Source organism: Camelus bactrianus, chromosome 14, assembly GCF_048773025.1.
Source record: "Camelus bactrianus isolate YW-2024 breed Bactrian camel chromosome 14, ASM4877302v1, whole genome shotgun sequence".
Lineage (NCBI taxonomy): Eukaryota > Metazoa > Chordata > Mammalia > Artiodactyla > Camelidae > Camelus > Camelus bactrianus.
Genome location: NC_133552.1, coordinates 632,266 through 659,325, shown reverse-complemented (window position 1 = coordinate 659,325; position 27,060 = coordinate 632,266). Strand labels below are relative to the sequence as shown.

At 38.3% G+C, this 27,060-nt stretch overlaps 1 protein-coding gene across 4 annotated transcripts in view; it reads right to left on the bottom strand.

The window, feature by feature from the left end:
* The window catches only part of ZMYM2 (zinc finger MYM-type containing 2), a 70,900-nt gene that overhangs the window by 27,916 nt on the left and 15,924 nt on the right, over positions 1–27,060 (bottom strand). For 2 of the 4 annotated variants that reach the window (XM_074377860.1, XM_074377857.1), the window contains exons 3-10: positions 20,655–21,502; positions 16,688–16,973; positions 15,159–15,324; positions 14,098–14,310; positions 9,071–9,142; positions 3,566–3,716; positions 2,993–3,108; positions 258–374 (exon numbers count right to left, since the gene is read on the bottom strand). In XM_074377860.1, the coding sequence (XP_074233961.1) occupies positions 258–374; positions 2,993–3,108; positions 3,566–3,716; positions 9,071–9,142; positions 14,098–14,310; positions 15,159–15,324; positions 16,688–16,973; positions 20,655–21,502 (1,969 nt within the window). The remainder of the gene's footprint in view (positions 1–257; positions 375–2,992; positions 3,109–3,565; positions 3,717–9,070; positions 9,143–14,097; positions 14,311–15,158; positions 15,325–16,687; positions 16,974–20,654; positions 21,503–27,060) is intronic. The other 2 variants (XM_074377859.1, XM_074377858.1) reach the window with 2 other exon arrangements.

Sequence of the window (27,060 nt, the reverse complement as noted above, 5' to 3'; positions counted from 1 at the left end):
CCACATGGCATTCTGTACACTGTTATGGACATAATACACACTGAACATGACTTCAGTAATCTTTTGTGTGACCTAAAAAAAACCCAGATCCCTTGTTGGTGCCACTCCAACATAAAAAAAGCAAATAATCCAATCATTACAAAATCTGAAAAACAAATCATTATCCAGTAAGAAACAAACTCTCGAATGGAAGCCCATGTTACACACCAGGCTTTCATCTTAGCACTACAAGACATGCACAGCCAAGCAGGACTTGCCTCCCATTCCAGGATTTCTGGTTTTGAACAAAAGGAATTTTTGCAATAGTTGCATTTCAACTGAATATCACTGGGCGCTACAAACTGGCCATTTGGAGAGGACTGCACGCTGAGAGCCTAAAACAAAGAACAAAACACAGAGTCTGATGTGGGCTTTAGGACTTTTATTTGTGATTCCCATCAAATATCAACTATGTCCAGAAATACATATCTGGCTTACATTGTTATTTCCTCAACATATAAGATTACATTTCTGAATTCTGCCTTTAAAACTCCTAGCGTACTAAGTTAGTTTATAAACCGAGGTTCATTTTTTAATCACATGATTATTATGATTTAAAATAATATGGAAAAGGAAAAAGATCATAATGTTCAATATGATTTTTTCTTTAAGAAACTATAAGCAAAAACAGGGAGGTTAGTTCACCAAGTTCTGAACTAGTAAATAAACAAGAAAAGAACCCAGCTTCTAACTCTGTCTCCAATAGCTCATTCACTAATGATTTCTTCCAACTGCAGTAATGCCATCATTTTCATTCCAAGCCCATCCGTGAAAGCAGCCTTTTTATATTTTTTTACTTAATTATTTCTTATACAAAGTTGGGGGGAAAAGATTTACAGACTAGTACTGATACCAGGAATTTATTTTAGTTTTATTTCACTTTTATAACCACACATGGGCTTTAAAAGTTTTGTTCTACTTTCTCACCTAAGTGGTGAGTATGCTGATATTTCATGATCATTCATTAATCTATACTGCATATAATCTTCTGAATCTATAAAATAGTTAATAAAATGGTTTTCAAGGTGGCAGTAGGCAGAGGAAAAAAACCTTTTATCACTTTAAAGCTTCTGCATGCATTGCACAATTAATATTTGTGAAAAGAAAACATGCAGATTTAAGACCATAACTATCAGGTGAATATATTTTTAAAATAAAACCAAGCAACACTACCCTTAGTATTTCTAAAAAATTTAAGTCCATTAAATTATCCTTTCAAAACAAATTAAATACTATCCCTTTATCTTACTCTGAAGTGGAAAAACATCTAATGAAGACAAAGTTCAAGATCCACGGTTTGCTTTAAGATAAATTAAGCAATGCTCCTTTTCTATTTGTCATCTTATGTTACTTTTATGCAGAGTCACAGAGTGACGAAAATGCCCTGCAGGCTCATCTTGGATGCAACTCTCAGAAACAAGAGTCTAAATTTATTGTTCCTTTAAAATATACAATGTATATACACAAATGCTCTTATCAAATCATGGGTAATGTAAGTTTGAATTAAATGAAAAGTAGTTAAAACATTTTAAATTAACATTTCAGGTTACCCAACATCAAAAAGGAATAAAAGAAGTTAAAAATCCACAAATATCATGCCAAAGACACTGTCCTCTAACCTAATTAATTCTTATTCTCTAATTTCTATTTTAGGTAAGCCAACAAGTCAAAAGTAATGTTTACCACTCTGTGAATATATCCATGGCCATTACCTCAACTTCCAAAATAAAAGTGTAGTCTTAAATGTGGTTTATTAGGTAAGCTCTGTCAAGGATGTAACTATTAACAAAGACACATTCACCTGTCTGAATTCAAAACCACCTCAATTTAAATACTAACTACTATTATACTATCTACTGCAATATACTTAAGAGATTGCATTTTTCAGTTTAAATAAATTAACCAGAGTAGAGTGCCCGGAACTCGGAACTGCTGGATGAACTAACTCATAAAGCACGGCTGTACCACTGGTTGGCACCCGTGAGTAATACCCTGAAATACCACACGCATCAGGTAAACCTACTCATACCACTTGACTCACACTGAATCCCCTCTGAACCACTCCTTCCTAGTGGTCAACCAGCTTCATTTGCACACTTCCTAACCCTAACCCTAACTGTCCTCTGAGACTATCCAAACTCCAATTCTGAAGAACTATGTCAGAGAGTTCTTCTCTACATGGACCAAAGCAAAAATGTCTCCCTGAAGCTAGTCTGGTCTCTGTTAAAACCAGGGCAACCAAACGAGTCCAACCTCGTCCACGGGGCGTATTTGCAAGGTGATAAGACAAAGTGTAGCTGATCACTTCCTGGCTAAATACACCTCCGCCCTTCCTCCGCATAAAACGGAACTCCCCCTAAGTCACATGTCACTCAAACCATCTACTAAGCACACAAGGCACCCAGAGGAGAAAATGAGTGAAGAAAAACTTCCTTCAACATAGAGCCCTGGGCAGTTCACGGAACACACCCAGCCGGAGAGGGAAGATTTTCCCCTTACCCGGCAACAACCCAACCAATGAGAAATCTCTGCAGCTCGGCCATCAGCCAATGAGAATCCACCACTCCAGGCCCGCCCTCCTCCAGTGAACTTAGTTCAAAGCAGCCCCCCCCCACTCCGGCCTTTCCTCCTGGCTTTGCCCCTGAGACGCTCCAGGTGATCCTGATCCTCCTCCTCCCCCTCCTCTTAGACCCTGACCCTTGTTTAAAGGCCGACAAGAAAATCTACTTTCCTTCGAAGTCTGTGTCATAAGTCACAGTTAAGAAGTCAATTCGAGGGTCCTTGCTAAGCAGAGGCCTGGTGAGGCTTTTGTCTATTGTGACTCTGAATTCTCCACCCTCCAATCTGACCCTCAACAAAATATGTAGAAATTAGCAAATTAAACAAAGAATATTACATTATTTTCCATACGTATTTTATTGGTACCAGGACTTAGGCAAAACAAGTAACAAACCTGAAATTTAGCCACACAACTGGAATTGCAAAAGTTATACAGTTTTCCATCAGGCATTGTGGCTTGATACTGAGGTAAAGAGTTTCGCTTACAAAAATGGCAAATAATTCCCAAACCTAGGAGAGAAAAGGTACATATCTGATTTTTTATAAAACAAAGTTTTTAAAAAATCTTAATTGGCCTCTGAGAATAATTTTTAGTGAAACCTTCCATAAACTTTTATTTTATTAATCTGAGATTATTTTCACCTTAAAGAATACTGTCATAAAAAGTCTGATACTATGTCTCTAAAACATACACAGATACATGAAACAATCTGTTTTAGACAATGTTTGGAAATAAAAAACAATTTTAGTGAAGAACAAAGACGTGGTCAGAACCTTACCAATAATTTAAAAGTTAAAAGAAATGCTTAAAACCATTAAAAAAGTTTGCAGTAAGAAAGTTTAGTGTGGTAATAAAAATATATAGTTCATGCAGTTAAAAACAAGTATAAAAATAAAGTCACAGAAGAGTAGATAAGAAATTACTATTATTAAAGTTTTCTGATTTTTCCAAACACCTGAAACTTACTTTGTGATTTTGCATATTTTGTCTTGTGACTGTTCATGCAAGCAGTTGAACAATATGGCTCCATGTATCCGTTAGGACCTATGCACTGGGTCATGTCAAAAAACCTGCACTGTGTTCGACAACCAGTACAGGTGGTCAGTTTTCCGTATTTCTAAAATTTGAAACATAAAAAGAAAATTGAGAAAACAATTTAACTAGAAAGAAATTTCTGTATTTCTCATTACACCCTTTCTCTCTATAAGACAATTGTTTATCTGTAACCAGGTTCAGTGAGTCTGAAGTCTTCATCTAGATTCACACTGTTAACTGCAGTACAGCTGTATTAGGGCCAAACAGAAGTATGATCTAAGCTAAGTCTCCTTCAAAAATAGTGGCTTTCTCTATTAATTATTTACACAGAATGCCTACATGTAAATAGAAACTGAAAACCTAAGAAAGGCACAGTGTTTTTGTTTCACAATGATGGCAGACTTCATCATCTGACAGAAGAAATTAAATGAACCTAAAAAATGTTGTCTTAATCAAATGACTACAGTCCTTCAGAGGAATAATTTGAAGATGTTAAATATTTTTTCCACTGAGCTGCTATTGTTCCAAGCACTTTGATACTTAAAACTGATTTACCACCTTTCTACTACATTTGAAACCTCACTCAACCAAAATAAAATATAAAAACCTTTAAATTTTTATTAATTAAAAAAAAAACCTAACTCAGAATGGTATCTGGCTATTAAAGTTAACACTTAGTCAATAGCTAAGGTCAACTGTGCCAGAGGTGAACACTGCCGACCTCGGTGTAACTCAAAGAATGAGGTAAGACACCTGAGGGAAAGGCCACAGGAAATCACTGCACAAATGCAGCACCACTAAAACATGGTCTCACAAAACTGAAATTCAAGTGAACTGATGTGTTTGTATTTAGAAGTTAACTTGACAGTCACAATCAGAAATCAAACAGAAGGCAAGGCAAGCCTTTAAGTGCAACTTGTATTTGATTTCTTTTCTGAGTGGGTCCAGAACTATCACCATCAGTTAAATCAAACACCACACATCATGCTGCAAAGTCAACCGTCCAGTGAGTCCTCTGTATTCACACGTGAGGTCACTTTACAGAAGGGACTCGCGCATCCATGGACTTTGGTGTCCTCGGGGGTCCCAGAACCAGTCCCCACAGATACGGAGGGGCTGCTGTATCCATCCTTCCACACAATGTTTAGGTTATTTTACTCACCTGCACACCCAACACCACCTAGCACAGTGTGATGATTCAGGAAGGACTCAAAATGTCCCATGGAAGGATGAGTAACAGATGTCAGGGAAGATGACAATCAAGCCAAAATAACAAAAAAATGGTAAACTGTATGGATAAATTTCATAAAGGCCATGGGATTTGAAAAAATAAATAAATGGAAGATAAAAACATTAGCCAAAAACTAGTATCAACATCAAAAAAAGAAAAATCTTTCTCAGCATACAATAAACAGAAAGGGTGCGGGAAAAGAGCTGTAAATTTACATGCCAGGAGCGCGCGTCAGTCACTGTGGTACCAGGGAAACAGCCTGTGCAGCCTGTCTCCTGCTCACAAAATACCACCTAAAGAAAGCCTTAAGTTTCCTTTAACTTGAGGAAAGTTCTTCAATCTCTGCTAGGCTCAAAAAAATAAAAATAAAAACTTATCAACAGCAAAAGAATGCTCACAAGGAAAGAATTGCAAGCCTATTTAAGTCTAATTATGACTCTCCCAATGTTGCAAAGACAATAGAGGAGAGTGCCGGTTTTTGTTCAGAATGTTCTCCTGGGGCCTGATATAACAATTTAAATTTTATATCAGAACAAGGATCAAAGAAAACACATCAACAGTGGAAAATAAAAGAATGTTTAAAATCTAGCAGCACAGTACAAATTAGTAATACTAAAATACCAAGACACCTGCCACTGTAACACAGATTAGAGAGAATAAAATACAGCAGCTCTCAGCAGGTGGATGTGTGAGAACTCCACGTAGCATCACTTATGAAGAATTACTTTACCAGTATAAATGAAGTTCAACCAACCATTCTAACCTTCAACTAATTTTTTTTTAAACTTATTAGATACATCCTTCAAGTTGACAATGATTTTATTGCCAGAATGGTTAAGTAACTAGTAAGTTTTAAGACATACCAATAAAAAGTAGACCAGTTGAACTGGGTCAAGTAAACAAAGAAGCTAAGCAACTGGTCCACACTGACAAAGTTTTACCTGAAGAGAATGAGAAAGTACTATTGGAAAGACAGAATCATTAATACTGAAAATACTTTAACACGGCCACTTTCACAACTACCATTACTTCGAAAACAAAAGGATCCATTTAATGGAAGAACATTAGCCAAAAGAAAAAAAAAAAAAAAGAAAGGAGTAAAGAAAGAAAAGAAATGTACTGTCATGCTATGTTTTCTCAATCTTATGTAAGTAATTTTGTCTAAATTTCACACATCCTTATAAATATGAATTGAGTAATTTAAAGAATGAAAGTAAGTGGAACAAATTCACAATTATTATATTCCCCATTCAGGCATGGGGGAAAATAAAATGATTTATAAATTCAGTAAAAACAAAAAAAGTATGAGGCAGAACTGATTGAAATGATACTGGTGAGGTAAAGGGTAAAAATAATGGGGAGTTTATGGCAAACTGGCTAATTTTTAGTCTACTCATTTATAAAAGATGCCCTAAATTTTAATGCTAACCAATTCAACATCAAAATTAACCATCACATGATTTTAAAACTGCTCCCTGATTTTCCCTCTTACATGTAATAAAACATATTATTTAGTACATCAGTAGCCAAGCACGTGGACAGCACGAGTAGGTGCTCAGGAGACAAAGGCCCAATTTACTTGCTGCTGCAAATCTAATCTAGGAAGTGAGAGCCCAAGCGTGGCTGCATAGAACCAGCTCCCGCCACAGCCGGCACTGCCGAACTCGACCTGGCCCACAGCACGGCATGGGCATGGCCTTCATACTCAACAGCATCGCCCTGAGATGGAGCATTCTCTTCTGTTCCGATGAGAGGCAACGAAGCACAGTAGTTTTAGCAGAACCTGTGACTCTGTCTAAGTTAAAATCCCCAGCTTTGTATTATACTAGCAGATAGCTCAATATATTATTTATGTCCAAGATTACTAGAAAAAAACATTATAGTTATTAACCACTCTCTTATTACTTAACACATTAATAAAGTACATATGTATTAATTTTAAATTTTTAAAAAATATTTTGGTAACTGTATTTTGAATAATTGGTTCTAGGCATAATCATAGATATTTTACTTTACGCATTTAACAACATTCTGAGAATCAGTCTAGGATCCGCGTTGCTAAGGGGATCCAAAGGACAAAAACAGTGAAGAACCCCCCAGAAGGAAGAAGTGGTGAAACACCGACATGGTGTTATACTAGTGTATACACTAAGTGAAGACTAAGAGATACATTCAAATAAAACTTATACTTCATTTGTTCAATAAGGCCCTGAAATTCTCTTTGTTACAAGATGTTTGTGCAGACAAATAAAGATCCAAAAAATTTACATACCATCATGGTTTACTTTTCTTCACTGTTTTAGTTCACAATTTTTTCTCCCCCCTCCACATAAACTACTTCTGTAATTTTTAAAACTTTTCTGACTGACTACAGGTGCTACAAATAGTGAGTGAAAATTGTACTGAGCAACATGGTACTTACATATCCCTTCCCAAAAAACTTAAATACAGAGGGAAAAACAATAATTGTACCTGGAAAAATGAACCAGACACCCTCTTAACCAAGTGAGCCAAGCTAGCGTACAGTAACGGGACACGCACGTCACACACCTCCTGTAGGGAGGCACTAAGGCGGCGCCGTTTCACTTACAGGGAGTCACCCCTGGAACATACCTCGGTGTGATCCTGAGACACAGCAGACAAGCTTAAATCAAGGGGCACTCTACCAAAGGCCCCACGGCACTCAAAAATGTCAAGGTCGTGAAAGACAGAGACAGAGTAGATTAAAACAGACAGGACTGCTGCCCCCAGCCGGGACAGAGTAACAGAAACTAGATTTAACCTCCACCTTTTAACACCTGGAAAACTCACATATGAAACAATAGCTTTTAAACACGCACAACACATAACCAATCTGCAAGGAATTGGCTCCATGACCCCACCCCCACTCTGGACACCAAAACCCACAGAACAGTCCCTCATGTAAAATGTGTAGTGCTTGAAGCAGCCTCTGCACATCTCTAAGATATGCACGCCCGTGCTCACTTACAATCCTAGTCCAGTGTGGATGCAATGTGAACAGCCGGCAGTGTGCAGCAAATTCAAGTTGTGCTTTTTGGAACTTTCTGAAAATTTTTACCCCAAATATTTTAGATTCCTGTATGGTTGAATCTGTGGATGGGGAACCTGTGGTTAGGGAAGGCTGACTGCACAACATCTTACAGAAATTTAAAAATTCAGCTGCAGACAGATATAAAAAGGACAGAGAGGGAAATAGTAGGTAACGATGCTAAAAGAGCTACTATGATAAATATGCTGATATATCCAAGAAATCTCTAGAGGAAAATATGAACATAAGGAGGTCAGGAGTAAAAGACATAAAACAGACGCAGATGGAACTACTTTTCGAGGTGACAAATATGAAGTCTGGGATGAAAATTAACAGTGAATTAGAAAAGATCAATAAAATTAAAGACAGAAACACCCCAAAATGAAGCAAGAAGGAAAAGAAGACTTTAAAAACCTCAATAAAAACAGGGCCACCATGATCAAGGGACAGGAGCAGGAAGTCTAATGTATCAGGAACTAGGGTCTCAGAAGAAGGGGGGGGACAAAAAAAATTTTTTTAAATACTGGCTTGTAATCCTGGATTGGATGCTAGACACGGGATAATTTTTTTCCAAGTTGTTATAAGGGACATTAATGGATAAGACTTGAATAACATCTATGGATTTATCAAATAATACATAATAATATGAAGAGTATTACATTAACATAAAATTCCTTCTTCTGAACACTGTACTATAGTTACAATTATTCTTAATTGTATGTATTTCTTATCCATGTACTAATTTATTCATGTGGCTTACTGGGAATATAGACACAGAAACTTTTTGAAAAAGGGTTTTCTAAAAAATCTCTCAGGTAGGCACAAGAGAGGGACTTTTATATCCTGTAATTAAATGCCCACTGTGGTCAAGGTACTATGCATTAAAAATCTGGTATTTTAAAATAAGTTTTGGAAACAATCCTAAAAGCAAATGGCCAACGGCCATATCACAAGAAAACACACGTAAAATTTGGTGAAATAAGAAAGTCTGTCCATCCTAAGAGATAAAGTAAGAAAACGATCACCATCTGACATATTTTAAGTTCATGAATGTTAACACCCTTCAGAATGCACACAATTTCTCAGAGACAATGGAGGCCGTAAGTAGTGGTGAGTGAAGCCAGCAGGCCGCAGCCCCAGCTGGGCTCCTGCTTACCTCGGGCTGCATCAGCACAGTGTCCTGCATGTGATCTCGAACCTCCTTCAGGAAGCTTGGGTGGCTACCTACCTAAAGAAAGATTTTTAAAGACTTCATAAAAAGATATAAAGAAAGGCTGCTGGATTGAAAGGTCAACAAGCAATCTGTTACAGTCGATTCTTAACTACCTGTTCTGTGACAAGCAAACTCATTCCAGCTTTCAAAAATGCCTATTTGATCCCCAGTGCCAATTATTACATAATTTTAATTATCCTATCAAAAAAAAAACATTTGGTGACAAACAATGTAATAACTAAATAAGGAATTAAAATATAGACCCTTACATGGGACTCACCTCTAAGCAGACCTTGAAAGAAATCACTTATTTCTCTTATGTGACAGTGTATTCTAAGATCTCATGAAAGCCTGTTAATAATACTTAGAAAGAAATCTCACAGCATTCTAAATTAATTTAGAGATTTTGCATTTTCTTCATATGCAAATGGGTTGTGTCGGAACCTCTTTTTAAAGCGTATTTAACAAATTTCTGTCTTTACTCCTTGCAGAAAGCATCCTCCTTTCCATGAAAGTCAAAATACTAGGCAAGAAAACGGGAACTACTGAAAGACCCGTGGTGAGCACTGGACAGTCTCCACTGCCAGGGTCCAGGTTACTAACTACCTGTATCAGCACATGCCAGAAACTGCCTGGGCTGGGGGGACGTGAGTACAAAAATGACAGCCAAGGTGAAATGCTAGAGACAAAAGGTCAAAGGGCAGGGGAGGGCGGGGACGAGAAAAGGTCACTGTAGGAACTGCTGTTCCCGGGAAAAAATGACACTCACTAGAGCATGTGTGCAGGGTGTCCAACATGTCCGACTCTGTCCCTTCATCGGTAACAGTGCATGCACAGATTCCCACATAGTTACTTAAAATTATGAACATACATTATGAGAATTGTAAAGTTATAAAACTGAGACAGTTTTTTAAAAAGAAAGATGAAAAGCACTATCTTGCAACCAGCCTGTGAAATCATTCTGGCATCAGTGGAGGCTGTGCGGGGGGCAGAAGGTGCTCCTGCTACTCCAGGCAGGACCAGCCCAGGCCCAGGGCAGCCAGACTCCCACGCTTACCCCCCACCCCGACCCCCCGGTGTCAACAGAGGCTACGCGCAGAGCTGGGTCAAGGAAAGCCAGCTTCAGCAGGGTAAGTCAGACCCAGGCAGAACGCCCCAAGGGTCCAGGCTTCCCTGAAAAGGAAGCATCGCCTGTCTCACCAAAATCCAGGAAGACAACTCAAATGCAAAGACACTAGAATTATCTGGCAAAGACTTTTAAAGCAGCCATGACAAAAATGCTTCCACCAGGAATAAAAACACAACAATGAAAAAACAGAAATTCTCATCAAAGAAACAGAAGATCCAAACAAAAATCCTAGGACTGAAAACAACTAGTAACAAAAATTTAAAAAAAAAAAGACTATTTCAAAAGAACACAGGAACCAAGTTAAAGTGCTTCCAACTGACAAACCTGGAAAAACTTGAGCAACAAAACAAACCGTGTGGAATCATAACCCAAAATACAAAATAAATACCCACGAGTCCATACAGGCATTAATAAACGAATGAATCAGTTAAGAAATGTCAGGGGGGAGGGTATAGCTCAAGTGGTAGAGCACATGCTTAGCATGCACGAAGTCCTGGGTTCAATCCCTGATACCTTCTCTAAAAAATAAGTAAGTAAGTAGACCTAGTCACCTCTACCCTGCTCCCCCCCAAAAAATGTCAGACAGGGGCAAATTTCTTGTCCAGATTTCTTGCGCAGTTGGAATACTTCCAACTGTCTACATACTGCACCCTAAAGGAGAGTGACTTCCTTCCTTCCAAAGAGTAAACCTGGAAATGGGTTGGGGAGGGGAGAGGAGTTAACTTTCCAGAAGGGAGTCCTGACTATCACCACTTCAGCAAGGTGATCAGTGTAAACTTCAACAATTTCAAGTCCTGTTGAGAGAGGCACCCTTGTCATGTGATAAAAACAGCAAAATGCAAAAGGCCAACACCTCTGATCTCCCTCATAAACCCAGAGCCCAGACTGTCCAGTGCTGAAAGCAGAGGAGCCTCTCACAATACACCTGGCTCCTAAAACTGTTAAGCTCATCAAAAATAAGAAAAGTCTGGAAAACGTCACAGCCAAGAGAAGCCTAAGATGACGTGACTGCTGAATATGACATAGTATCCTGGATGGGACCCTGGAGCAGAAAATAGACATCACATAAAAATAAAGAAATAGAGAAAACACGATGAAAAACTATATGGAAACAAACTGGACAACCTAGATGAAATGGACAAGTTTCTGGAAACATACAGTCCACCAAGACTGAACCAACAAGAAACAGACCACTTGAACAGACTGATCACCAGAAACGAAGTAAGAGTATCAGCAATAAAAAAACCTCCCCGCAAACAAAAGTCCAGGACCAGATGGCTTCACTGGGGAATTCTACCAAACATACAAAGAGCTCATACTGATCCTTCTCAAACTCTTCCGAAAGACTGAAGAGGAGGGAATACTCCCAAACTCATTCTATGAAGCCACCATCACCCTGATACCAAAACAAGAGAAAGACACCACCAAAAAAGAAAGCTATAGGCCAATATCACTGATGAACATAGATGCAAAAATCCTCAACAAAATATTAGCAAACAGAATCCAACAACACATAAAAAAGATCATACACCATGATCAAGTTGGATTCATCCCAGTAACACAAAGATAGTTCAATATACGCAAATCTATCAACATAATACACCACGTCAAGAGAAAGGATAAAAATCACATCATCTCAACAGATGCAGAAAAAGCATTTGATAAAATTCAGCACCCATTTATGATAAAAACTCACCAAAATGGGTACAGAGGGAACACATCTCGATATAATAAAAGCTATTTATGACAAACCCACAGCCAGCATAATACTCAACAGTGAAAAGCTGAAAGCGTTCTCACTAAAATCTGGAACAAGACAAGGATGCCCAAACTCACCACTTCTATTCAAAATAATATTGGAAGTCCTAGCCACAGTAATCAGACAAGAAAAAGAAATTAAAGGGATCCAAATTGGAAGAGAAGAGGTAAAACTGTCGTCATATGCAGATGACATGATACTATATACAGAAAACCCTAAAAGCTCCACACAAAAACTACTAGAGCTGATGAAAGAATTCAGCAAGGCAGCAGGATACAAGATTAACGTACAGAAATCAGTGACATTTCTTTACACTAACAATGAAGTATTAGAAAAGGAAAGTAAAGAAACAATGTCTTTTAAAATTGTATCCAAAACAAACAACAAAAAAATTAGAAGTAAATCTGACCAAGGAGGTGAAAGACTCATACACAGAGAACTATATACAAAACACTGATTAAGGAAATTAACTTAAAGAAATGGAAAGACATCCCATGCTCTTGGATTGGAAGAATCAGTATCGTTAAAATGGCTATACTGCCCAAGGCAATTTACAGATTTAATGCAATCTGTCAAATTACCCATGACATTTTCCACAGAAATAGAATAAATAATCCTAAAATTTACATGGAATCACAAAAGACCCAGAATTGCCAAAGCAATACTGAAGAAAAAGAGCAAAGCTGGAGGCATAACCCTCCTAAACTTCAGATAATACTACAGAGCTACACTAATCAAAACAGCATGGTATTGGCACAAGAACAGACATAGACCTGAACATGAAACTGGGAACAGAGGCACAGGGGCACACCACTATATGTAATATTTCCACCACACAAATACAGTAATATAAGTAACCTTAAGAGCACAGATAATACTAAAATGTAATAAAATAATTCGGAAGTGATAAAACTTATCATTTAGCACTCTGAGTATTTTTCCTTTGTTTTCAATATTGTTGCATCACCCTCCTCTCCCCTAAAAAATTCATATGTGGAAGCCCTAACCCCCAATCAGACTATATTTGGAATAGGGCCTTTAGGGATGCAGTTAAGGTTAAATGAAGTCCTACAGGTTAGGTCCTAACCAGATGGGAATGACATTCTTTTAAGAAGAGGAAGAGATACCAGAAAACACATGCACACACTCCTCCACCCCGACCCCCTTTTGAGGACAGAGGAAAGACTGTGAGGACACAGCACAAAGGCAGCTGCCTATAAGCCTGGAAGAGCAGCCTCACCAGAAACCAACCCAGAAAGGCATCTTGATCTTGTACTTCCAGGTTCCAGAACTGAGGCAATAAATTCTTGCTGTCTGAGCCCCTCAGGTATTTTGCTGTAGCAGCCCTAGCAGACTAGTACAAACGTAATTTACCTAGAAGTCTCTATAATTTAATGTTTAACAGTGGGTGTTTTTAATAACCAGCTCACAAAATTCCTGAAAATTTAACTCATGCAGCCATAAAAAGAATAAGAATAAGAGAATGATTCCAAGACACACTGTGAGGTGATGAAGGAACAATTCAAACAGTCTGCCTTCTGCATAGGAAAAAAAAAAAAAAAAAAAACTAAGAATGAATTATTTCTTTCATTTTTCAGAAAGAACAGAAAACTAAACAGTAAGAATTAAAAATTGGTACATATAAAGGATGAGCAAGAACCAAGAGAAGAAACGGGAGCCAGATTTCTCTGACTCTGAAACCATACACATAAATTCAGAAATAAACTAAATCAGAAAACCTTAAATTGCAAATTAACCTTTAAATGAAGTAAGAATCATTCCTAAGCTATGCACTATCTAAAAAATCGTATTTATGACCCCTCTGCAGCACCCAAAAAAAGATTCAAAAAAGCAATTATTCTGGTAAGCATTTGCCCTTCTATGTAAAATCACAAGCTGACTTCCAATAAGCTACATATATTTCAGTATGCATCTGCAATAGGTCATCTCTAAGATGTGAAGACAATAATGGAACTGAATGAGATCCAAAGATAAAGCTGGTTAATAAATGCTGTTGGAGTAAAACTATTACAGCAACTTAAAAACACATTCAAAGGGTGGTTTGATTAGATCATGAAGTACCTGCTTGTATTCACTGACACAACTTTGACAGCAAAATCTCTTCTGCTGACCATCAATGACCAAGACGTTGTTCCCAGCACCTTTGCTGGGCAAGTACTCCCCACACTGCTCACAGCAATTCATTATCAGACCATTGGCCATCCTGTATCTATTAAAGCAGTGGTCACTGCACAGCTTATGAGTCATATTTTTAAAGCTAACTTCATGGCGTATCTAAAAGAAAAACAAGTAAAATTTTGAAAACATACATATGTATAACTGAATCACTATGCTGTACAGAAATTAACACATTATACACCAGGTATACTTCAATTTAAAAAAAATTTTAAACAAATTAATACATGACATGTAGCTAAGTAACAAGGTGCTCCAACAGAAAGAAAATGCCTCAGTTTTTCTGTGGAAGGCTTATTTGGGGAAAATGAAAGACAAAGTACATTTCATTATTCTTTGAACTTTTTTTATACACACAAGAAATATATGTATGGTGAGAGTTGGGGGGGAACCACCAGGGTCATCACACAAAATTCTCTAGAGGGATCTAAAAATGATAGGAAACAACCCAGTGTGAGCAGTATTAGTATAAAACTTCTCAAACAGACTGGACATCTTGAGGCAAATCCAAAAGGAAACATAAAGCACACTGCTCTAGAACAGGGAGGAGAGAGCCAGTATTGCAAATAATTCAAATGAGGTACATATACAAGTTTCTTTAAATGCAGAACGTGTGTCATATTAATACTGTGAAGTTACCAAAAATATCCCCTCCACATGTTCTACTTCTTAAGCAAGCCTGTTGTCTTTCTTGAGTAGTCAGCCTATTTAAACACTATGGTTTTGTCTGTGAGTGTTCCCAACCTCAGAGAAAATGTCAGTTGATACTATATTCTAATTTTTTTGTGAATCATTCCCCCTATGGGAGAATGGGATTGCAGAATGGGATATTCATAAGACAGACATGCCCTCACGATGGGAAACACACCAGAGAAACTGTCAGAACTGTTAAAGTTAAAAACATTCCCATGAGTTAGAACTAAGCGACAGAACACAAGAACACAAACCTCTGTTAGTTTACCGCAAATTGTACACCTTGATTTATTCAGAGCTCCTTTAGTGGGGTTCTGCTTGTCTTCATAGAGAGACAAACAAGACGTGCTACAGAATTCCTGGAAGGACTCACTTGAATCCACTTGAGCAACAATGGTTCCTTTCATTGTAGTTATATCTCTGAAAAACACATGGAACAACTTAAAGCAAAGCTCTACTTTAAAAGAAATCGAATACAAGAGTAATAGCTGTCATTTTTAATTTCCATAGACTGAGTCCTGGGACTCAACCACCATTTTCAGATTCATTAAATCATTTTTGCTATTTAAAAACTCTTGGCAATAAAATATGAACAAAGACTGAGAAGCAATACTAGTAAATCCCTGCCACTCCTCAGTTTATCTTCAAACTCCTTAACAAAGCTTTCAGCTATTAGAAACACTTTTTTAAAAGGCTGTTACCATTTGTGGAGTTTAACGTCAAGGCCTAATTTACTGAGATACACGTTTGTAATACCTATTCAATTTCCCTCCCAAGGGTAAGTAAAAGCATGAAGTATGTAGATCACAGGAACATGGCATTCTTCTAAAGAGGGTAAGCGAACTTAAATACATCCCCAAACCCCAAATAACCCCACCTCCCTTTCTATACAGCTCTCAGCTGCAAGCAGAAATGTTCATAAACAACAGCTCTGATGACCTGTGAAGTTTTCCTTTAATGCTGAATTTCCAGGTTTTACACTGCAGTATGCAAGTCCACTACTGTAAAGCAATTAAAACCCTGTATAATAAGTGTTCCGATATTTGAATTATAAATCCATCAGGGCACTCAGCCTTTTCCAAAGTTCTAAGATCTAAAAATACCGACAAAAACTTGGGCTCCTCCGAGAGATGGCACAGAAACCCACCTGTCTGATCTGCACATAATACACCATATTCAACTTATTTTTAACTAGTGAAGTCAGACCTAAAAAATGGCAGAGGAGAGGACCCTGTCTCTCCAAGGCTGTCAAAAAAAAAAACACTGGTATCTTCTGAGTCTTGAAACAGTGAGTATTCAAATGACTTACTGTTCAAAACAAAAAAATACAGAGAAAAATCCAAAGATTTGCTGATTTTTAGTAGTCTTACTATGAAGATAGTACAAAATTTGACCTAATTATTATTTATCTTATTATTATCTTATTTTAATACAGAACTAGTCATATATAAATTGCTGAACAATTTTATCTAGCTAAAACTAAATTCCTATAATTAATAAATTCAAGTAGTCTAATGCAGATTACAGATAAAATTAATTACAAGGGCCTGGTATCTAAGTCAACCCCAAAGCCTATCCAAATAGTAAGGCTTTCGATCCTAAGCTACCTGGGCTTGACAGAGTACCCTCCAAAGCCATTACAAATATGAGTTTGGCTTTAAGATTCAAACAACTAGCTTACCAGTTTTTAAAACATAGTAATTCACCTCTAAGACAAATTTCCTCAAACTTTATACTACCAATATTCACCTATATGGGAAATCTGTTGAAAGGTAATCCTTACTTTTTACACATAACACAAAGTTTCTTTGGAGCAGGCTTGTGAGAGAAGGAAGAGAGGCAGGTGGTGGAACAGAAGAGGTGAGCTGATCCTTTGCGCTGATAAGCTGTCTGTCCCTTCTGTAAAGGCTTTTTGCAGTTTGCACAAGTGACTTTAACTGGTTTAGTGGGTTGCTGTTGGGCAGAAGGCTGGAAAATCTGTTTAGGAAGCGAGGCCACTGGTGATAAAGAATCCACCCCCGGCTGTTTCTGATTACGGGGAAATGATGCTGACTGGGAGATCCAAGAATCTTAAAAAGAGAACACAAGACAGGGTCATGAAACAGGTACTTGTAGATGCTGACACTGACATCAGAGAACAGGTTTCATTTCCCACTCTGTGCAGTGCAACGGAGAGGTGAAGTCCCAAACTGCGGAGCTACAATGGCCAGTTGCTGTTCCGGCTCTGAACTTACACCCTGCCTAACTCCTCTACGCAGAAATGGCAACATTAAATGAGATGCTACATGTAACAAACCACAGTGACTGACACATGCGAGGCATTAAAACACATTAGCCATTAGTTATTAAACAGGAAGAACTTACAGAATATTACTTTAAGCAGGGAGCACATAATCAACATAAAAGTGTAACAAAGTCTTGACCAACCAGAACTTTGGACAAACATAATACAGATCTGATAAAGTTGACAAACGATTATATTCAAAACAGCTCTTCCATATACATGTTTAATTCCATAACCTCTAAATATACAACATTACATCAGAGAAATGAGAGTGCAACACAGAAATGATGATGTTAAGCCAGCACAGAGTGACCAAGGCCACCCTTTTCCTCTACCACCGCCAGCAGCCTCAGCAGACACCACTTCACCAGCCCACACTCAGACCCGGGGCCACACCCAGGGCACGGTCCCCCTCGGTTCTGATTCGCAGTGGCCTCTTTCAGGACTGGCGTGAGGTCTCCAGCTCACTGTGCTGGTTACTGTGCTACACACCCCTCCCTACACTACCAATACCACATTTTTTCATTTTGAAACTTTCCAGGCCACCACTGCTAATTTCTACTACTTGGATCTCTTGTAATTCTTTTCCTTTCTAGTTTTTTTAAATTTCGAACTTCCAAACAAAAAAAGCAATCCTCCCATGTGAAAAGTAATTGTTTATTTCTTCCACAGGAAGCAGAAATACATCCAGAGTGAGAGGAAGCGTCTTTAACTACCAAAACCTTGAAGAAGGCAATTTCCTAGTTCTGACCCAGTCCATCAACCTAATGGTTTCAAGGGCTACAGACAGTGCAATTCAAGTTTTACCTTATTCCACAAACTTTACACACAGAATAAACAGTGCATTCTGGAACCCTGTCATCCTGCGGTCATCAAGGTAACCAGCTAGTTTATAAGAGGTAAAACTACTAATGGACAGGATGAAAGCAAATCACTGAAACAACTGGCAAGTCCATCTTATAAAGGACCTTTGACCAAAAATTGTATTTGCACACGTTAAGAGGAAGAGCTTTCACAACACAGATACTGGCTCATTAGGATTTTCCATTTTGTAGGGCTTCTCATTTGACTATATATTAAAGGAACCTAATTAAACCTAAGGGCATCTATTAGGAAAAACTACGGCTTTTTTTTTTAATTCATTTTTAGGTCCTGTGTAAATCATATAAATAATACAATGTATTACATACAATACAGAGTAATGTATAAATAATACAACGGCTCCTTTCATCAATACTTCAGCTCTTATATTTCCCCTACCTTCAAATTTTCACCTCCTCCTCCAACACCAAAATACTTCCGGGAATGGAAGGGATCTGATCATTCTGTCTACACACTCTATTTTATACAAGGGACGTTAGGGGAGAGTAGGTTAACTTGCCCAAGTCACAACTAGTCCGAGAGCCAGTATAAATAGCCAAGATTTTACAATTCCCTACTAGAGATAGAAACAGCACACAAACACAAGAGCTAATCCATAAATTTAAGAGCAACATGTGTCTCTGTCTAGTTTCCCTGGGTAAGACTTCACATGAACAGAAACACAACTCTTGTAACGAATGTGCTTTGACCCAGCAATTCCTCCAGAATTAAATACCCCGAGACACATGCTTAAGAATATTCTTAGGAGTTATTTAAGTAAAACTGGACATAAACTAAGTAGAGAATTAACAAAATCAAACATATACTCTTGATATGGTTAAAAGTTCAAGATCTACTGTTAGATATTTAAAGGAGCAGGAAGAGGGGTGAGTTTGCAAAACTATACCTTTATTATGACCTCAGGTGAGAATTAAATGCACCATTCTCAACAGTAAGATTGAATGCTATTTTCTTTTTAATTCTCTTATGTTTTTAACATGTTTATAATTGCAAGAAAGACAAAACAGCTATTTTGAAAGCTAATTTGGGTACTTTCATGTCTTTTATGTGAGCCAGCAGGTTACAATGAAAGACACTTTAATACACAGCTGAGAGTAATATAAATTGGTAAGAACTTCCTGAAAGGCAGTATAACAACATATTTCCACAACTTAAAAATGCTCATACAAATTCACACATACACGTATAATGACCTATCAACAAATATATACAAACACATACAAGGGGAAGGGGCCCTGGAAGGAATTTTCCAAATTGAGTAATTAGAAATATTTCCTTCAAAATTACTATAAACCAAAAACATGTTAAACCAAAAATCTTTGGAGAGGTGGGGGTAGTGATATCCTTCGGCCTACTAACTTCACTTCTAGGAAAATACTCTAAAGAAATAAATTTGAAAAAAAAATGTTTATCATAGACCGACAAAAGTAAAATATGGGAAACAATGTAAAAGCCAAATAAGGCAACGGTACATTCATACCCACTGTGCAGTGATGAAAACTTTTGTGTATAAATAATTTTAATGGTTTGAGAAAAATACAGTGTAATATTAAACGGGGAAGAAAAGGAAGCAAAATTATAAAGAACACATTTCAACCAAGTTAAGAATACAAAGGATCAAAAATCAACTACACTTCAATAAAAAATAAAATAAAATAAAAAGAAATACAAAGGGAAAAGGCTGAAAGACAACCACTCGAAGCATTAACAGTGGTAATCTACCGTTACTAAGACCACAAGGGATTTTTTCCCTCCTTTTATGAGTATGGATTTTCCAAACATTCTTTAACAATTAGACATTTACTCTCATAGCCAAAAGAATCGTAAGAAAGAAAGCGACTAGCACTTCACAGAACATTCCACACACCTGGTTCCAGTCGTGCCCTCCCGCCCCCTACACGCCCTAGACTGACCAAGTTGCTGGGCCTGAAGGACGAGGAGGACAGAGAGGGCACAGGAGAGGGTGGGGGAATAGACACGTGGCTGCGAGAAAGCCAGAGCTGGGGGGTGTACCTACTTACTTATTTAGTAGCGGGACTGGGGACAGAACCCAGGACCTCGTGCCTGCTAAGCAAATGCTCTACCCCTGAGCTCTAATCTCCCCCAACAGAGTTCCTATAACTTCCCTATTATGTTTTCAAAGAGCAAACGTACCAGCAGAAAAAATGTTCAGTCAAGAAATTTACCAATCTTCAAATATAAAAAAAAATAAAGTGCTAATAAATAAAAATTAAAGTCAGATACACAGTCAAAATTAAACAATACTATTATCAATAGACTAGCGTAAGGTAAGTACATGACAAAGATGCCAAATTGTTTGATTTTAGTGTGGTGAACATAAAGAGCATTTAAAAAATTCCTTTAGACATTAATTTCTTTCATTAATATTCTAATCATCTACAGAGAAATACTATATACATAGTTTTACATCTCTTACTAGTTAAAATTTCACCCTTCAAAGTCAGTAGCATTAACATATCTTACGGGAATAAATTAACCAACGTAGCACCAATTACCCCAATAGGAAAAAGAATCAGCCAGCTTAAACTCCTCTACATGGAGCAGAAGGTCTCTCACTGCTTACCAGGGTTATGATGAGTTGCAGACTCTCCGTTCTGAAATACGTCTCCTGCCACATTCACTCTACCAGGATTAAAAGGTCCTACTGCAGTCTTGGTCTGTGAAGTTAAAGATGGGGTGTATGTTTGTATATTAACACCAAAATTACTTGACTGCAGTCCGTTAGAGACATCTCCCAAGCTGGCATTCTGCAGTGACGTTACATGTGTAATCATTAAGTTCATGTCTCGCCCATCAGTACTGTCTAATTGGCCGTCATTCACAGCGCTTACACCTGTCTCTAAGGTGGTAACATTAGCAATCTGAATTTCAGAGTCTGGTTCTGTGGTGATACCACTACTACCCATTCCTGCATTTACCTTACTTCTTGAAAAACTGGAAGTGGAGAAATCCACATCATTGGTTCTGTTTTTAGTCTCAGAAGGTCTCCGTTCAATAAAATTGGAGTTTTTCTCTTGCCCTTGGTTTGTTTCCACGTCCTCTTCATCATCAATGACAATTGTCTCGCTTACACTTCCCTTCTGAGAAGCCAATTCTTTTGAGGAAGGCAGAACTTTGGAATCATTTCCTTGCAGCTCTTCATTTTTTGATGATGTAAATGTCACGGTTCTCTGATCAGCAGGTGCAGGAGGCGGGGGAGGTTGTACAGGTTCGATAAAAACAACATCATCATCGTCTTCCACGGATGAGTTCTGGAATTTACTGGATCTAGGAACTAAAGGATTAGGCGGACCGCTAAATGAGTTTCCTGCATTCGTGAGACTGGTTGCCATGGCCGTGCTGCCTAATAAAACAGGAGTCTGATCAGTCAAGTCTAATCCTCCCACTGAACCTGCGTCCATGCCAAAGAACCTGTCAAGGAGAAAGGAGAAAGGTTGCAAATGTCAGTATATGGCTTTTATGTTATTCTAATTTGAAGAATTTTTTAAAGGTACTTTTTCTTTCTATTTTACTCCAAATGAGAATGATTCTTTATCTACCATCCAGCAAAATTTTGATATCTATTCTGTGATCTCTTATTCACTGATCATTTCATACAGGTTTCATGTGAACTTCTTGCAGTATAAAAAGAAAGGTAATTATCCAATTTTCAGTAATAACATGCAGTACATTCCCACTCCACCACCTCCCTTCCACCAGTTTATCCTGTAAACTTTAACACTGAAAACACATATAAACCATTCCACACACATGAAGAAAAAACTGCCAAGATCTAATAAAAATCTCTTCTCTACACATTTATCCCATTCATCCACTGCATGAAATAAAATGACATAGTCTAATCTCTAATTTCTGATTGTTTTTCCCATCTACTTACTGTTCTCATATTCCCTGGCTCCCAGGTGGCTCTATGACTAAATCCTTCTGAGCACCTGAAGTCTACCTGGACCAATTCCTATCTGCCAGGTACTCTGCTGTGTCCTTTACTTCCACACACCAGGGTGAATAATAGGCCCTATGAGATCCAACCTATTCCCCGGAACCTGTGAGCGTGACCTTACATGGGAAAAGGGTCCTTGCAGAGATGAGTATGGTTAAGGATCTAAAAATGAGATCACTCGGGTGGGCCCTGCATGCACTTGTAAGTGCCCTCCTCAGAAGCACAGGGAGGGTTACAGACATGTGAGCACAGAGGCGCCTGGCAGCGTCGGACTGTTGGCAGCACCAGACCTTGGAAGACACAGGACGAATTCTCCCCTAGAGCCTCCAGAGCAAGCTTGGCCCTGCCAACCCTGGGGTGGAGCCCAGGGCCCCTGACTTCTTGTGACCTCTAGAACTGGGAGAGAAAAAATTCCTGGTGTTTTAAACCAAGTTCATGGTAATTTGTCACAACAGTCATAGGAAAATATCCACTCCTTGGTTACATCTTCAGAACAACCCTGAGAGTTATAGTGTTTGTCCCAATTTAATGATTATGAAATTGAGGCTTAGAGACGCTAATCAACCAAGTCACACAGCCAGGATTCACTCCCAGGTCTTCATAATTTGACAGTCCAAACTTCACGACTCTACCCCACTTGACTAGTATGTTCTGCGCACCTACCATATATGCTAGGCAGCACTGAAGCCAAAGAGGCAGCAGGGAGTTAACAGTAAAAAGGTAGAAAAGAAAGAAAAGAAGTTACTGAGCAGGTGGAGAGGATGAGGTCACTGGAACCGGTGGAAGGTATTCCTGAACATCCATCACCCAAACTCAGAGGCTAAACAGGGAACAAAACAACTAGAGTGGGGAACGAAGGGTGAGCACAAACTGCAGGTGAGCTTGCAGATGGACAGACGTGAATCTGGAGTGGTTTATACACTGCATCCTTACAGAAGGTGAGGAGACGATGGTGGTTATTAAAGGCTGGTTGGAGGGCCCCAATCCCAACTCTTAAGTCCTTTGTAATCCTCTTTCTTAATAAGGCCACTTAGCCCAGTTAAAAAAAAAAAAAAAGACCTGTTTAAGAACACTTACTTGATACATACTGTCATTTGCTTACATTGCTACAAGAGCCTCTGGAAAGCTGAGGAAGACACTAATAAAAATAATTATCACTTTGGCAGATGGGTGACGGGGGTGGAAAACTGTTCACTGTATATGCTGTTGCATTTTCTTAATTTCTGAACATGATTTCCTCATTTATTTTTAAAGCTAAATTAAACTTTTAAAAGACAGTAATAACAAAGTGAAGAGTTAACTACTCTGGTGTCAGAGAAGACCTCTTTGAGCAGGTGGCATTTACACCGAGATCTGAAGTGTGGGGAAACTGGAGTAAGGGCAATGCCTGCAAAGGCCTAAAGGAAGTGAGGATGGAAATTCAAGTAACAGAAGAAAGGCCAGTGTGGCTGGAACAAGGCAGATGGGAAGTGCAGTGTGAGGGGAGATACATACTCTCACTCGTGTTTTGAATTGATCACTCTGGCCACTATGTGGGAAATTATACGCGGGCAAGACTGGAAGCCAAGAAACTAACCAGAAGGCCACTGATCCACCAGCGAGATGGTGGTAGCTGAAACGGGTCGTCATGGGAGATAGAAAAGTGAACGGATTAGGGTTTCTCTTTAAAGTGACTTGCTGATAGGAGAAGATCTACAAGGGGGAAGTAGGGCTCAGGGGTGGAGTGGGTGCTCAGCATCCAGGAGGCACAGGGTTCAGTCCCCAGCACCTCTGTTAAATAAAAAAGCAAAATTAAAAACAACTTGATGGGGGGGAGGGGAGGTAAAGATCTACAAGATAAACTGTTGACTGAAAAAAAGTTACAGAACAGAGTATTACTACAATGCCATACATTACCCCAAACTCATATATACACAATTATGTTTTGACTAAAGTACATGTATTTTTATGTCAATTCATGGGGAAAAGCCCTCTAGAAGGCTCACACATACCAGGAGTCTACCAGCAGGAGCAGGGGTGCAGGGAGCAGGTGGCCAACAAGCTGGACCTCAGACACAGCACTAACCCGGGAAGAGTTCCAGGGAACCAGTAACAGAGATGACAGAGCACCAGTTAGAAGGGAGGGGCTCTCAGTCCCCAGACACAAGGGACGCAGCATAAGGACTTTTCACAGACACTAAATGGGGATATACCAGCTTCTTTATGAAACACTGTATAGGTCTGTCTTCCTGTTGAAAATCTAGAGCCTACAGCAGCACCTTGGTACAGAATACAAACTCAACTGTCACAAATATCTGCAGAAAGGATAGAAGGCAAAAAGCAGTATGTCCACTTTAACTACAGTTATTTTTATGTGACATCATTATTTAATTGGCAAGGTATACAATCTAACCCCTTATTTTATATCCTCGGACCATTAAGCACCCTAGTTATACCAAGTTCTAGTGTCCAAAGGGCACCATATCTCCTTCAGCGTAGCAACAGAAATGAAATGTTTTCAATAACGTACACAATATTCCATAGGAAAAGTTTTATTTTCACTTAACTGTAACAATAAATCTTTTGAGTTAAATAAATATTAACATTTTCTGTAATAAAATGGCACCTCAGCACGAGGAATACAGCCAATATTTTATAATAACTATAGAGTATAACCTTTAAAAATTGTGAATCACTACATTGTACAATTGGAACTTACACAATATTGTAAATCAACTATACTTCAGTTAAGAAAATACAGTAGCTCAGACATTAATTAAAAGCACCCAAGGTTCCAAAACCACATCAGTTTTCAAACGCTATATGCAAAGCTCAGCTCCAAAACCCTCTTCACTCCTCTTAAACCAAAGCTGTGTCTGTCAGGATGGAGAACATGCCAATATTGGGAAACAGCAAAAGATATATTTGTATCTGCTTCAAAGAAAATGAGTCATTCCATTTAAGACCTTAAAGAATGACTATCTGCCTTACCCAAAAGAACTACAAATTACCATTACATACTCTAAGACATTTTAAATATATTTTCAAAAATTAAAATATAAACACCATTACCCTAAAACAACTCCTCAATAAGGAAGATCTCTTTATGGTAAAATAAAAACTTATGCTGTGGGAAACATTCATGTAAGGCCTTCATTTAATTTTAAGTAAACATGAAAAAAAATTTTTGAAGTTGAAATAAGCTGAGTATCACTGATCAATATGTTTATAACTAATTCAATTACATTCTCCTTTAAAATACAGGTATAGTCATCCAGTAATAGTTAACATTTATTTAATGCTTACAGTGAGTCAGATATTCATGATAGTTAAACATTAAAGCAACCCCTGGAAGTAAAATAATTATCTCCCTGATACAGATTAAAAACAAACAAACAAACAGTCCTCAAAAGTAAGCTGCCCAAGACTGTAGCCACACAGTGGTAGAGGTCAGGGTTTGAATATTTAAACTCCTGTAACATGTGATTAAGTATCAGGTAAAATAATGTAGCACAGCTCCTACTAACAACAACAAAAAAAGCCACAGCCACTCAACAAAACAGTAACCAAACTGATACTCAAAATACACATGTATCAAAAGGAAGAAATACCACGCCCAAAGTGCCAGGCTAAAGTAAGAGTTAAAACACCAATGGAGTTGAACTTGCAGTTAACATTTACTTGCCACCAGGCAGGAAGTATCCTCCTCAGCCTAACAATTTTCAGAGGAAGGTGGCATAGATCTACCGAAGTCATGAAATGTGTGGCTCTCTGGACCCTCTCCTAGTCTGGCACACCTGAACAGAAAACTGCGCTTCCTGGGACCAAATGCTAGGACTGGGTCCACAGTGCCCTCTGGTGGCTGCTGGGCCCATTCGTTCTCACAGGTAACGGTTCAGGGACCACTCTCCTTACTACACAGTTCTCTGCAGAAATCCACTTCTCAAAACAGAATAGTTGCTCAACTGTAACAGTAATTTTCAAGTCCTAGACTATAAATAAATCTGGTCACTTGTATATGTCACTGAGACTATATTTCAACCACCAAGCACTTATCTAGTCCTCTAAAGAAAAGACAATCTGATTAAAGTTGATCACTTCAACATTATCCAAATAAAATCTATCCCTTTTAGACATTTTCTACATTAAGTCAATCCTAATTAGCTATTTAACACCAAGCAAATAACTCCACTTCTCTAAGTGTCAATTTTCCCTAGAATAAATGGTATAAAAATAGTTCCAAGGGTTTTTCTTAGAATTTAGAGAACTGGATTTGAGAATCAATTAACACACTGTTAACTCCGAACAGTTACCAGGCAATTTTTGCCTGTTCCCCACGATTTCGGTAAGTTCCTAATTCATTTTTAAGCTTCCTTGTGATGCTCCATCATTGTTATGGTCCAATGTTTGTGTGCTACCCCTCTCCCGCCCTCCAAACTCGTATGATGAAATCCTGACCTCCAGGGAGACGGTATAAGGAGGCAGAGCCTTTAAAAGGTGATGATTCATGAAGGTGGAGCCCCACTGAACAGGCTCGGGATGCTCCCTCCCCTTCACCACATGAAGACCTGGCAGAAGACGGCGGTCTGTCTACGAACCAGGCAGCCCTCACCAGACGCCACATCTGCTGGAGCCTTGATCTTGGACTTCCCAGCCTCCAGAATTGTGAGAAATGAATGTCTGTTGTCTATGGTACTTGTGGACTAAGACAATCATTATAAATTACAAATATTTTGTTTTATTTGGTCTTTATTTTGATTCAGGGAGAATCAATTAACACAATACCTGATGTTCTCATGAAAAAAAAGGTGGTAGTTAAAAAAAACAATGTTGATATTCATAGCAAGAAAGTATCAGTAGTTGCTGAGAAAAGCTTATGAACCTTCAAAGAAAATCACAAAGAAAGCATTTCAAACTGACTCAAGAAAAACATAATTTTCTCACTGGTAAGACCAAGAGCTTATCAATAAGGGGCACAAGGAGAGCTGAGGCAAATTCTTCTCCACAGCAAGTGCGTTATTCAATGTATTTTCATGGCACTGGTAATAGT